General features: G+C 25.2%; 1 protein-coding gene across 1 annotated transcript in view; it reads left to right on the forward strand.

The window, feature by feature from the left end:
- The first annotated feature begins 326 nt into the window (after nucleotides 1–326).
- The window catches only part of LOC117172707, a 35,432-nt gene continuing 20,331 nt past the window's right edge, over nucleotides 327–15,427 (forward strand). The window contains exons 1-4 of the mRNA XM_033360868.1: nucleotides 327–678; nucleotides 2,423–2,568; nucleotides 5,736–6,211; nucleotides 10,059–10,317. Of these exons, the coding sequence (XP_033216759.1) occupies nucleotides 2,429–2,568; nucleotides 5,736–6,211; nucleotides 10,059–10,317 (875 nt within the window). The 5' untranslated portion in view covers nucleotides 327–678; nucleotides 2,423–2,428. The remainder of the gene's footprint in view (nucleotides 679–2,422; nucleotides 2,569–5,735; nucleotides 6,212–10,058; nucleotides 10,318–15,427) is intronic.

Here is a 15,427-nt window from a genome sequence, read left to right on the forward strand (position 1 = left end):
GCCAAGTAGAAAACCAATCCTACGGGAAGAAACTTAATTTTTTTTTAATAATTTGGAAAAAAGATTTTCCACAATAATGCGTATACTTATGGTGAAAAATAATTTTTTTAAAGTTATTATAAAAATAAAGTTTCTTCACATGCATTTGGCATTATTGTCTGGCTCTCAACGTGCAGACATCTTGTCAGTTGACGTCACATTTTGAATTATCTGATGCACTGACGCGCCTGCGCCAAAAGTAATGCGCGCGCATTACACCGCGTAACAGACGAAATACGAAACACGCGAAAACCTCTCGTCCGTCAGATGCTTTGAAAAGGTTGGTTGGGTTCGGAAATCGGTAGTACCTCCTGCCATTAATTTTTTTCCGCCTATAAATTAATCGAGATAAAATTTGATGCGGGTTTTGTGTAATGAAGTTTGAAAATTAAATACGACTCTACCGCAGGCAATCTGACTTACTCGAGTGAAAATTATTCTTTTTTTCATTCTTGCTAAAAAAAAAAAATTGTATTCGACTGAAGACAATTTTTTTGCGACGATCGTTTTTTCGGAAGTGCAATGAATGGCATTTAGTGAACGTAGAGAAGTGCGATTTTCACCTAAGAAGTGAATAATTTTAAAAATTGTGATTTTTGACGGATTGGTGGTTCGGAATTTCAAAAATTATTAAAGCAGGTAAGTCGAAAGAAAATAATTTTTTTTGTGTTGGGTATTTGAAAAATGACATACAAAATTTGTAGGTTGTAATTTTTTAATTTAAGTTTTTTGATTATTCATTTCAGCATTTTTTATTTTTAAAGGATTTTAATCAATCAACACTTTTTTTAGAACGACTGAAAAATCCCGAACAATAAAATTCTCGAATTTAAACAATTAAACTTTTTTTATAAAAATACAATAATCAAATATTTTTTTATCAAAGAAAGTTTTTTTAATGCTTAAAGTTTTTTTCTGTTATATTTTGAATTTGGTATGACAATAATTAAACAAATTATATTTCGGAAAGAAAATTGTTGTCTGAAAAGAGTTTTAAAAATTTTTTAATTTTGGGAATTTTCTGACGGAAATTTTATTATTCAGGAATTTTTCAATTCGGGAATTTTATTATTTTGAAATTTTATTATTCAGTAAGGGATGACTGAAAAATCCCGAAAAAAATGTCCGACATTGTAAAATTGCCGAATTGTTAAATTCCCAAATGATAAAATTCCAGCATAATAAAATTCACGAATCGAGAAATTCCCGAATAATAAAATTTGCGCACTAGAAAATTCCTGAATTATAATTCCGAATTTAAACAATTCTTTTTTTTATAAATTTTATTTATATGTTAAAAATACAATGATCACGCATTTTTATCAAAAAAAATTATTTTAATATTTCTAAAATTGTTTGAATTTAAAATGAGAATAATTGAAAAAATATAATTCTGGATGAGATTTATTTTCAATCATTGTTATTTTAAATTCACGAAATAATTTTAGAAACATTAAAATAATTTCTTTTTATGAATATGTTTAATAATTGTATTTTTAACATATTAATAAATCTTATAGAAAAAAGTTTAATTGTATTTGATTAATTAAATTAATTAATTTAAATCTAAAAAATAAGATTCCTGACATTGTGAAAATCCTGGAACATTCCTGAATTATAGTTCCTAATTTGAACAATTACTTTTTTTATATGTATAATTATTTTTTATATTAAAAAAAACACAATGATCGTATATTTTTATGAACAAAAACATTATTTTGAATGTTTCTAAAATTATTGTTTTAATTTAAAATGACAATAATTAAAAATATATACACTTCTAGATCAAATATTTTTTAATAATTGTTATTTTTAATTCACACAATAATTTTAAAAAACATTTAAAATCATTTTTTTCATAAGTATATTTGATTATTCTATTTTTAATAGATAAATAAAATTTTCTTTTAGAAATTTTGTTCTTCAGGAAGAGACATCTGAAAATCCGGAAAAATAAAATCCTGAATAATAAAACTTCTGAATAATAAAATTCCTAAATTATAATGCCGAATTTTAACAAATAATTTTTTATGAATATTATTCATATATTAAAAATATAATACTCAAACATTTTTATTAACAAAAAAATTATTTTTAATGCTTCTGAAATTATTTTTTGAAATTGAAATTACAATAATTGAAAAAATATATATTTCTGGATGAATTTTGTTTCAATCATTGTTATTTTAAATTGGCGCAATAATTTTAGAAACATTAAAAAAACATTTTTTCATAAATTTATTTTATTTTATTCGGGAATTTTATTATTCTGGATTTTTCAGTTTAACTCTCTGTTTAAACTTAGTTTTGAATAGAATACAATTTTTTAGTTTAACATTTTTTATTTATTTCTATGGGAAATACATTTTTTTTTCTTTAAAAGTACGTGATGATTGGACCTACGTCAGGCTCAAGCAGCGTGCCAAATCGCGAAGTTACCGAAAATCCGATTCGAATCAAGAGAAAAGTTTTCGAAGATTTGGACATCGAGAATTTCTGTGAAGATGTCTACCAGGGCGGGCGAAAACGGTACAAATAAATAAATAATAAAAAATTTAGAAAATGGATTACAACAGAAAATTTTACGAATGAAAATTAATAATAATATTAAAAAGAATCATTAAATTAAAAAAATTCTAAACAATTGAATAATAAATTTATTAATAATATAATTAAAATAATAAATAATATAGCAAATATTTTAATTCAATGAACATATTATTTATCTATTATTAAACTAATTTTTGAATTCGTTAGATTCGGAAATGTAATGATTCGCACATTTTTCTTCTTATCGGCAATTTTGTATCTTTTATCAGGCCTTTTTAATTACCTAATATTATAAAGTATCGGGGATTTTAAATGATCGAGAAATTCATAATTTAGAGAATTTTATATCACAAATATAACAAAATACTATCGAAAAGGTTCTAATGATAACAAACAATAAACACGAAAAAATAATTGGGATAAAAAGAGCATAATAAAAATATAATAATTATTTTTATTGTTATTAATAACCATCTTTGCAATAAAATCTCAATAAAAAATATTGAAATTTCGATTACGATAAAACATTGATTGAAATTAATTTCAAATTTTGAAAGAATTTCAAAGGATTTTAAAAAATTTAGGGCGTTTTACTGAATCTAGGGTATTATTATTAAGTCTACAGAATTTTCATAAGTTTTGAAAAGTTTCAAGGGATTTCGAAAGAATTAAAATTTTTAGGATATTTTGAAGATCTTAAGGTATTTTTAATCATTTTAAGAAATTTTCAAGAACTTTAAAAAGTTTTAAGGGATTAAAAGTGATTTCAAAGGAATTGAAGTATTTGAGGATATTTTAAAAGATTCCAATGAATCTTGAATATATTTTAAAATTTTGAAAGAATATCCAAGGATTTGAAAAGAATATAAATTTTTAGGATATTTTGAGAATTTTTAGGTATTTTTGATCATTCCAAGGAGTTTTCAAGAATTTCAAAATGTTTGAAGCGATTCAAAGAGATTTTAAAGGAATTGAAATATTTTAGGGTTTTTAAAAAGATTTCAAGGAATCCTTACTAGATTTAAATAATCTGGTAAGATTTCAACGGATTGCAAATATTTTAGGACAGTTGTTTTTAATTTCAAGAAATTTCGAAGCGTTTTGTAAAGATTTTAGGGTATTTAAAAAATCCAAGGATTTTTGCAGAACTTTAAAATGTTTCCAAGGATTTCAAAGAATTTGAGATATTTTCAGGTATTTTAAAAGATTCCGAAAATTTGTCAATAGATTTCCATAATGTAAAGGAATTTTAAAGGATTTCAGAGTGTTAAACAAAAATTGAAGAAATATTCCAGAACTTTAAAAAGTATCAAAGATTTTTAAAGAACTTTAGATGTTTTCAGGTATTTTAAAAGTTTCCGAAAATTTGTCAATAGATTTCCATAATGTAAAGGAATTTTAAAGGATTTCAGGGTGTTAAACAAAAATCCAAGAAATATTCCAGAACTTTAAAAAGTTTCATAGGATTTCAAAGAATTTGAAATATTTTAAGGTATTTTATAAGATTCCAAAAAATGGTCAATAAATTTCCATTATTTAAATGGATTTCAAAGGATTTTAGGTTACTTTAAACAAAAATCAAGAATTTTGCAGAACTTTAAAAAGTTTTAATGAATTTGACAGGATTTGAAATATTTTCAGGTATTTAAAAATATTTAGAAAAACTGTCAATAGATTTCAAGAATTTAAATGGGTTTTTAAGGTTTTAGAGTATTCAAAAAAATTACAAGAAATATTTCAGAGCTTTAAAAAGTTTGAAGGGATTTAAAATAATTCTAAATATTTTTGGGTATTTTAAATGATTCCGAAAATTGTTGAATAGATTTTCATAATTTGAATACATTTTTAAGGATTTTAGGATATTTTAAACAAATCTGAAGAATTTTCAAGAGCTTTAAAAAATTTCGAAAGATTATAGATATTGAAGTAATTTCAAAAGATATTAATAATTTTAAAGGGTTTAAAATATATACATGGAGTTTTCAAGCATTTCGGCATTCCATCCAATTATTTATTATTCTTTTATATTCCATCAAATTATTTTGAATTATTTTAAATTCCACCGAGCCATTTAGGGTTCTTCTGAATTCATTTAAATTTCACTAAATTCTTTACAATTATATAATTTTTCACCTGATTCTTTCGAATTATTCTAAATTTTATAGAAGCCTTTTAAATTCATTTAAATTTTATCAAATTATCTTGAATTGCTTTAAATTTCATCGAATTCTTTTAAATTCTTTTAAATTTCAACAAATTCTTTTGAATTCTTCTAAATTTCATCAAAAACTTTAGAATTCTTTTGAATCGTTTAAAGTTTTAACGAATTCTTTGGAAGTTTTTTTAATTCAATCCAATTCTTTCGAATTCTTTCAAATTTTATCAAATTCTTATAAAATGTTTAAAAAATTTATGGCTGTTGTAAAAAAATTGTCTTCAAATCATTACACTTTGTGCAACTAATAACTTTTTAAATGCCTGTTTTCATAAAAAAGTTACTTTTAATAACTTTATGATACTTTTCGCAAAAAACTTGATTTTCTATTAATTTTTTAACATTTTTATCATGTTCACCAAGTATGTTTAAAATTAGAAGAGTGAGCGATGTTCCTGAAACAAAAAATTGTGTTTTTTTGTGCAAAAAACCCGATTTTTTGCTTATTATATATTCATAGATATTATTATCTATATTACTTATTTCATTATGATATTTGACATATTGAGCATAGGTTATGGACGATTAGTGGATAAAATTAGAGTTTTAATCGTTTTAATAAGTGAAAAATAAAAAAATAAAAAATAAATCAAAGTTTAGACAGCGAGAATCGAACACGTAACCCTTCAGCTATGAGCCAGAGCGCTACCGCCTGAGCTCTACTGCCCATTCAGAATTTTTTTCAGCAAACTCAATATATATTCGAAATCGATTTTCTCGATAACCGAAACATGAATAAATATTCATCTTAGGTTTTAAAACGTTCAATTCAAAGATTCATTATTCACCTTCAAATTATTTTAATTTAACGAAAATAATTAATAAACAATATAAACAATAATTATTCGAGCCTAGATCATACAATAATAAAAGATTTATTTTAATTAATTTTTTTAATATTTTTAATTTATAAAAAAATGGAAAAATGCAGGTACATGACTGAACTTCAAGTATCGAGTGAAGGAATTTCGCAGATATCGAATGCGAATTTTTCTCAGACAGTTGAGGAAGCCCTCGACATGGGATCCGTAGCAAGACTCGAGGTCCTCGTCGTGGATGGAACTTGGGACACCTCAGAACTGGAAAATGCCACCCTGACAGACATCAGCCAATCACAAATAATTCACACAAATGGGCAATTTTTTACGCAAATTAATGGGGAAATAATTAACCAAAATTTGGGGGGGTGCCAAAATTTTTGGGAACCCCCTCAACCCTCTCAGACACCACCATCGAAACATTCTTCCACTCGAGGTTCCTCCTGCCAGTTTCCCAGATTCCAGGAAAATAATCCAGGAGAGGATCAGGAAAATGGAAATTTATCGTGGCTCCTAGATTTTAAACTCGATTCTTTCATCGAAGCTGCCGATAAGTCCACTATTCTTAGTCCAAAAGAAAATCAGTCTGGTGAGAATTAAAAAAAAAAAACAGGGATCACAGTCGGCCTCCCTTTTTCCCCTTAAATTAAAAAAAAATACTCTAGAATTCTAAATTCGAGAATTTTGACCCAATTTTCCCTTTTTTAATTTATTTTAAATATTTTAGGGGTGTATATCAGATTCGCTCTAAAAAGAGAGGAAATAAGAATTTTTAGGGAAATAAGTATTTTAAATAAATATGATGTAGATAATAATATTAAATTTAAACTGATATTGTATTTTTCACCAATTAGTTGAATTTTTAAACAAATAGTTCAATTTTCAAACAAGAAAATTAATTTTTTACCAAAACATTTGAAGTTTAAATAAAAAAGATAAATTCTCGACGAAAAATCTAACAGTTAAGATTTCCAGCAAAAAATATTTTCATTATGAATCTTAAACAATTGAATTCTACAAAACAGTTGAATTCTTAACCCGAAAACATGAATTTCCAAAAAAAGTTAAATTTGAAGCCAATGTTTTAATTTTGAATGGAAAAGTGGAATTTCCTGTCAAATTGTTAAATTTTCAATCCAAAAAGATGAATTTTATAGAAAATAGTTTAACTTTCAACCCAAAACATAAAAGAATCAATTTTTAACCAAATAAAAGCATTTTCAACAAACTTGTTTAATTTTTAACCCAAAAGATGAATGAACAAAACGAAATTTTCAACAAAGTATGTGACTTTTAAATTTAAAAAAATGAATCTTCAACAAAAAATGGAATAGTTAAATTATCAATTAAAACATTAATTAAAAATTTTTTAAAATAAATTTTCGTTCCTAAAATACGTATTTTCAAAAAAGTTGTTTTTAATCAAATAGTAGAATATTTGCGAAATTTTTAAATTTTCAAACTAAAAATCGGATTTACTACATAAAAGTTTCTAACATAATGCATGAATTTTTTACTGAAAAGTATCCATTTTCAAGCTTATTTGGAATCTTTAAATTTCTAATAAGAAAAATTAATTTTCAAACAAATAAAATCAATTTGTAACTAAATAGTAAAATTTTTAATCCAAAAGAAAATTTGTTCAAGAAAAGAAAAATTTTCAACCTAAAAAGAGAAGTTTTCCTAATAAAATAATTCATTTTCAACCGAATTAAAGGCATTTTTAACAAAATGGTTTAATTTTTAACATAAAAAAAATTTAAAAAAAAAAGAAATTTTTAAGATTCAAGATCAATTAAAAAAATAGAATAGTTCGATTATGAATTTAAAAATTTATTTTCAATTTAAAAAATTTATTTTTTTCGTAAAATATGAAATTGCAAAAAAAGTTATTTTTCAATCCAATAATTTAATTTTTTACTAAATTGTTAAATTTTCAAGCTAAAAAGACACGAATTTGCGAGATAAAAGATTTCGACATAGTACATGCATTTTTTTTTACTAAAGAAGATCAATTTCCAAGCTTAAACGGAATATTTCAATTTTCAATGAAAACAAAATTTTATAACAAAATAAAATTAATTTGTGACGAAATTTTCAATACAAAAGAAAAATGTTCTACCAAAGAAAGAACAATTTTCAACCAGAAATATAATAGTTCCCAATAAAATAATTAAGGTTTAATCAAATAGAATTAATTTTCAACGAAATAGTTTAATTTTAACCCAAAAGGTGATCTTTCAACAACAAAAAATCAACCCAGTACATGCATTTTTAACTAAAAAAGACCAATACTCAACAATAAATGGAATAGTTAAATTATTAATTACAAAAATTAATTTTCAAAGAAAGGAATGGATTTCTAACAAAAAATATAAATTTTCAATCAAATAGTTGAATTTTCGAATAAATTTTTAAGCTAAATAGACGAATTTTTTACGATAAAGTTTTTAACACAATAAATGAATTTGTAACTAAAAAAGATCCATTTCCAAACTAAAATGGAATACTTGAATTTCCATTAAAAAAATTAATTTTTAACCAAATAAAATAAATTTGTAACGAAATAGTACAATTTTCTATCCAAAAGAAAAATTTTCTACCAAAAAAAGACAAATTTTCGACCAAAAATATAATAGTTCCCAATGAAATAATTAATTTTCGAGGAAATAGTTAATATTTTTACCTAAAAGATGAATTTTCTACCTAAAAAGACAATTCTTAAAAAAAACACAAATCAACCCTAAAGAAGATAAAATGTCAAACAAAACCCGAATAATTTAATTTTTGAAGAAGAAAATAATTTCAACTAAATAATATAACTTTTCAACGAACTTTCAAACCAAAAGATGAATTTTTAAACAAAAATTTCAACAAACGCATGAATTTATTTTATAAAAATAGAATAGTTAAATTTTCCATTAAAAAATTTTTTTATTTAAAAAGTTAATTTTTAACAAAAGGAACGGATTTTTTACAAAACAGTTGAATTTTCAACCCGAAAATGCGAACTTTCAACCAATAAGTTTTATTTTAATTTAAAATATATAAACTTTCTACAAAAATAATTAAATTTGTAATTAAAAATGACGAGATTTCAACAACATAAATAAATTTTGAATTAAAGAAGATTAATTTCCAAGAAAAATTAGAATAGTTACATTTTCAATTTAAAAAAATAATTAACAACTAAAAGAACTAATTTTCAACAAAGTAGTAAAATTTTTAACCCAAGATTGGATCAAACTAACATGCAATTAAAAAAAAAAAGATAGATCTTCTACCAAAAATCGAATAGTTAACTTTCCAAAAAAAAGTTAATTTTTAATAAAATAAAAAACATTTCAACAGAAGAGTTAAAATTTTAATCTAAAAGAAACATTTTATTGCAAAAAACAAAAATTTTCATCCAGAAAATAGAATAGCTTGCTATAAAAGAATTAATTTTTAATCAAAAAAGTTTATTTTCAATCAAATAAAATAAATTATCAAATCAACAGATGAATTTTGAACGAACAATATTAACTTCTTATAAAAAAGATCAATTTTTGACAAAATATGAAATAGTTAAATTTTCAGTTTAAAAAATAAATTTTAAACTGAAAATATGAACAGGGGAACATTAAGCAAGAACTTTCAATTAAATAGATGAGTGTTTAACCGAAAAATTTTTAACGACAAAATTGTTTAATTTTCAACAAAATAATTACATTTTCGACCAAATAAACAAATTTTCAAATAGAAAAGATACAATTTCAACTAAAAAATTCAATATGTAATAAAGTTTTCAACCAAGAAAAATGAACTTGCTACCAAAATTACTCGATTTTCTTATTTGATTCTATTATTTATAATTTGATTAATTAAAACATAAAACATCATGCCAACGAATTATATATTATTCGTCGTTGTAAAAACAAAATTTGGAAATATAAAAAATAATAAACTGATAAAAATATATTAAAAATAAATTTAAACGTCTGAGGAATCAAAAACAGAAAAAATAGGGTTTTTTTTAAATAGACTTTTTTTGTTTTTCAAATAAAATTATTTTTTCTGGCTCACTTATGAAAATATTTTTAAAAAGCAGGGTTCTGTACTAATAAAAAAAATACTAGAAAAAAATTGATCAAAATCAGACATAAAAATTAATCTACTGATAAAAATGCACTTTAAAAAGTTGCATCATGAGCATTTTTCAAATTTGTCCATCTTTTATCTCCATAAGTTTTTTACGTATTTTTATCAGTATATGTATCTCTAGAAAAATATAATATTAAAAAAAAATAAATTCAAACAAAGATTTGTTTGACTAAAATCCCCTTTTTTCATAAACTTGAAGTACTGAACCGCTGTGATCCCTCGAATTAACAAAAATATTTGGATTTTCAAATCAAAATCAAAATCGAGATTTGATAACCAAAAAAATTTTCCAGGTCAGAAAAACAGATTTCAAACGAACATTCGCCCCGGGCCCTCGACTTCGTTTTCACAGGACCCAAGAAAACTCAATTTCGAAATTTTAAATCCGGGATTGCCGCGAGAGGGCAATTCTTTTGGATCCGTTTCAGAAAATAGAAATGTTTCTCGATACAATGGTCCGAAAAAACCACCTTTCACCTACACAGAATTAATCGAACACGCCCTTCAAGAAAAAGGAGAGCTCACTGTTTCTGCAATTTATCAATGGATTTCGTAAGTATTGCAAATTAATGTTTAATTTATATTCTGCGTATTAATTTTTTGAACATGCAACCAATCAGGGTGGCCGGATGCCAGGGACTTGTATTTCAGAGTAATTAAAGTAATTTGGAGTAATCCACTTGTACTCTGAAGTCTTGAGTAATCCAGTAATTAACTTGTAATCCAAAGTAATCAACTTACACTCCACAATAATTCAAGTAATTTGAAGTAATCCACAAGTAATGTGGAGTAATCCAGTTCTTATCTACTGTAATTCACTTGCAATGCTGGGTAATTTTTCTAGAATTCAGGATAATCCATTTGTAATCTAGCTAATTTAGAGCAATTTGCTTAATCCAAGTAATTAACTTGTAATCCAAAATAATCCACTTACATTCCACAATAATTCAAGTAATTTGGAGTAATCCACTTTAATTTGAAGTAATCCAGTTTTTATCCACAGTAATCCATTCGTAATGCAGGGTAATTTTCCTACAACTCAGGGTAATCCACGTATGATCTATTTAGTTTAAAGTAATTGAGATAATCAAAGTATTTAAGGAAATCCACTTGAACTCCAGAGTAATTAAAGTAATTTGTAGTAATCCACTTTTAATGTGGAGTAATCCATTTCTAATCTGTTGTAATCCACTTGTAATGCAGAGTAATTTACATAGAATTCATGGTAATCTATTTTTAATCAGGTTAATTCAGAGAAATTTGCGTAATCCAAGTAATTAACTTGTAATCCAAAGTAATCAACTTACACTCCACAATAATTCAAGTAATTTAGAGTAATACACTCGTAATGTGAAGTAACCTAGTTATTATCCACAGTAATCCACTTGTAATGCAGGTTAATTTATCTAGAATTCAGGGTAATCCATTTGTAATATATTTAATTTAAAGCAATTTGGGTAATGCAGGTAATAAACTTGTGGTCCAAAGTAAGAAACTTGTACATCAGAATAATTCAACTAATTTTGAGTAATCCACTTGTGACGTGGATTAATCAAGTTCTTATCCACTGTAATTGACTTGTAATGCAAGATAATTTACCCAAAATTCAGGGTAATCCAATTGTAATCTATATAATCTAAATAAATGTAGGTAATCAAAGTAATTAAGGTAATCCACTTGAATTCCAGAATAATTTAAGTAATTTTGAGTAATCCACTTATAATCTAGAGTACTCCATTTCTCATGCGCTGTAATCCACTTGCAATGCTGAGTAATTCACTTAGAAATTAGAGTAATCCACTTGTTCTCTAGTTAATTTAAAGCAATTTAGGTAATCCCAGTAATTCACTTGCACTCAAGAGTAATCCACCTAGAATCCAGAGTAATGCACTGGTAATCTTATTAATTCAAAGTGATTTAGGTGATCTCAGCGATTAATCTTTAATCCATAGTAATATACCTATAATCCAGAGTAATCCACTTGTAATCTAGTTCATTCAGAGGAATCTAGGTAATTCAAGTAATTAATATGTGATCCAGAGTAACATACTTATAATCCATAATAATCCACTTGTAATCGTGTTAGTTTAAAGTAATCCAGAAAATAAAAATTATTAATTTGTAATCCAAAATAATAAATCTAGAATCCGGGGTAAAGGACTTGTATAACAATTAATTTGAAGTAATTCAGACGATCCAAGTAATCAACTTGTAATCCATAGTAGTACACTTAGAAAACAGGATAATCCGATTTGAATCCAGTTAATTAGAAGTAATTTAGATAATCCAGCTAATTAACTTGCAATCCAAAGCAATCTACTCGCACTTTAGAATAATTCAAGTAAGTGGAGTAATCCATTTGTAATATGGATTAATACACTTCTAAACCTTATAATCCACTTGCAATGTAGAGTAATTCATCTTAAATTTAGGGTAATCCACTTGTAATCTAGTTTTTTAAAAGTAATTTAGACGAGCTAAGTAATTACCCCGTAATTACACTTGTAATCCAGTTAGTTCGAAGTAATTTAGGTAATCCAAGTAATTATCCTGTAATCAAGTCAGTTCGAAGTAATTTAGGTAATTAAAGTAATTAACTTGTAATCCATAGTAACCCACCTAGAATCCAATGTAATTCCCTTGTGATGTAGGTAATTCAAAGTGATCCAGCTAATCTAAGTAATTACCCTGAAATCAAGTGTAATACATTTGTAATCCATGTTAATCCACGTATAATCTAGCTATTTCGAAGTAACTTGGCAATCAAAGTAATTAACCGGTAATCCAGAAAAAAGCCCATTGTAATGTAGGATAATACATTTGTAATCTAGTTAATTAAAAGTAATTTAGGTAATAAACGTAATTAATTTGTAATCCAGAGCCATGTACCTATAATGCAGCATAATCCATTTTTAATCAAGTTAATTCAGATTAATTTAGGTAATCGAAATAATTATCTTATGATCAAGAGTAACCAATCTCGAATCCGTGGTAATCCACTAGTAATCCAATTAGTTGAAAGTAATTTAGCTATCCAAGTAATTGGCTTGTGATTTAGGGTAGTGCACTTAGAATCCATAGTAACCCACTTGTAATCCAATTAAAAGTTATTTAGGTAATCGAAGTAATTTAATTTTAATCCTAGTGTAATCCATATAGAATCCAGTTTCATACACTTTTAATCTATTTAATTTGAAGTAATGTAAGTAATCCAAGTACTTTACTTGTAACCCAGAGTAATACACCGAGTATCTTTGGTAATTTACTCTAAATTGAGTTCATTATAAAAAAATGAAGGTAATCCAAGTAATTACTTTGTAATATGGGTAATCTGAATAGAATTTATTTTAATCCACCATTTGTTCAGATAGTTCGAAGTATTTGCGGCAATGGAAGTGATTTACTTGTTATCCTTCTTATCAAGTAATTACCCTGTGATTAAGTGTAATTCATCTATAAACCTTGGTAATACACTTCCAATCCAGTTAGTTCGAAGTAATTTAGATAATCAAAGTAATTAAAGTGTAATCCAGACTAATACACTTCAATTCCAGCATAACCCACTTGTAATACATTAATCAGAAGTAATTTAGGTTATCAAAGTAATTTACGTAATCCAAGTAGATTACTTGCAATCTAGAGTAATCCACATAGAACCCAGGGTAATATTTTGTATTCCAGTTAATTTGAAGTAATTTTGCAATTTTAGTAATCCAGGTAATTAAATTGTAATTCATACGTGATTAAAAATAGCTCCCGACTATTTTGTTAATTTTTTTTGTTTGCAAATTTATTTTCTTAACTGAAAATTTAAGTATTGCAGTTTTTATTGTAAATTGTTCTTGTTTAGTTAAAAATTCAACTGCTTGGTTGAACTATATTGAATTTTCTTTTAATTTGTTTATTTTTTAGTAGATGCATTATTTTAGTTCAAATTTCATCTTCTTGGTTTAAAATTTAAACATTACGTTAAAATTCTTTTTTTTTGTCGATAAATACTTCATTTCTTAAATTCAAAATATAATTCTTCCATTTTTGGCTAAAAATACATTATAACATTTTTCTTGTTCAAATTTAATTTGTTTTGTTTAAAATTCGTATTTTTGGTAGAAAATTAATCTCTTTGCTTGAAAATTCATCTTTTTATAAGAGAATTTAAATAACTTGTTTAAAAATTGAATTATTATTTGATAAATTAATTTACTTGTTAGAAGATTCAACTATATGGATAAAAAATTTGTCTTTTTAGCAAAACATTTTTTTATAAATATAAATAAATAATAAATGAAGATTATGTATTTATTAGAAAATACAATTCAAATATTTTTATCATAAAAAATTATATTATTTATAGATGAAAATGTTTTTCAATTATTTTAATTTTAAATTTAAACAATAATTTTAAAAACTTTAAACATGAAAAATAATTTTTTTAAATATTTTATTATTCCTGAATATTATAAACTGATCCGGAATTTGATTATTTAGGAATTTTCTAATTTGGGAATTTTATTATTCGTAAATTTTATTATTCGGACCGAATCCATTTCAAATCAGACAGGGTCCCACATTTGAAATCGCAGAATATTTCTGGGACGAAAGATATTCTTTTTGGAGGAAATTGGGCGATTCGTGTTTTTCCGATTTACAAAAAAAAAAGTTTCTAAAAAGTTACACGTATTTGAAAATCTTTATTATTATTTTCTTCATATTGTGAAAACGCGAATGAAATATATATTTTCTGGAAAACGCCAATTTTTTTATTCTTCTAAATATTTTTTTAAAATGTCTACTAATACCAGAAAGGGATCTTATCCGTGTCATGCGGGCCAAACCATTTTTGAGGTCGAGATACATTTTTTTTCCTAAAAATGTATTTTTTGCATTTTTCTAGACATCTGTTATTATTTCCAAGAAAAAGTAGAAATAAGATGGTACGAATCAAGAATTCTCCTGGCTACGAAAGTTATTTAGCACACATCAAAGTTATAAGATATCTTAATTATTAAAGCATAAGTACAAAAAATTCAAAGGTCAGTTTTTTGAAAAAATCGTGTTTTAATATTTTCAGAAAAACCGTTGACATTTTGTTAATTTTAAATCTTCTTTTAATTTTCCGGTGGATTTTGAAAGAAAACGATGAATGATATTAGAATCAAATAAATATGTTAATTAGATCAAAAGTTATAGAGCTTTTAATAAAAAATTGCTTTTTTCGAAAAACAAAGCACAAAATTCAAAGACGCGTAACTTTTAATAATTTTTTTGCATATCAGACAAAGACGTATTGCATAATTTCCTCTAAAGAACAATATATTTCGTCTCCGAAAAACTCTGCTATTTCAAATGTAGGGCCCTGTCTGATTTTAAATGGATTGGTTCTTCAGAAATTTTCTAATTCGGGAATTTTATTGATTAGAAATTTTTTTATTCGGAAATTTAATTTTTCACGATTGAAAGAATATTGTTTTGTCAAAAAAATTGAAAAAGGAGAGTGCTGTCCAGCTTTGATTCGGTTCCTGATGGCAAGGACGCTGATGTGCGTCGCTGAGTGAAAGAGGGTCGAGGGGTTGAAAGTTGGTACTTCTTGGTACCACTGCCCCCAGTGCTTGGCACCACCTGGTACCAAGTCCTAAACCCCTCAGGCGTCCTTCCACTCTCG

The sequence above is a fragment of the Belonocnema kinseyi genome, chromosome 5 (assembly GCF_010883055.1).
Source record: "Belonocnema kinseyi isolate 2016_QV_RU_SX_M_011 chromosome 5, B_treatae_v1, whole genome shotgun sequence".
NCBI classification, from domain to species: Eukaryota; Metazoa; Arthropoda; class Insecta; order Hymenoptera; family Cynipidae; genus Belonocnema; species Belonocnema kinseyi.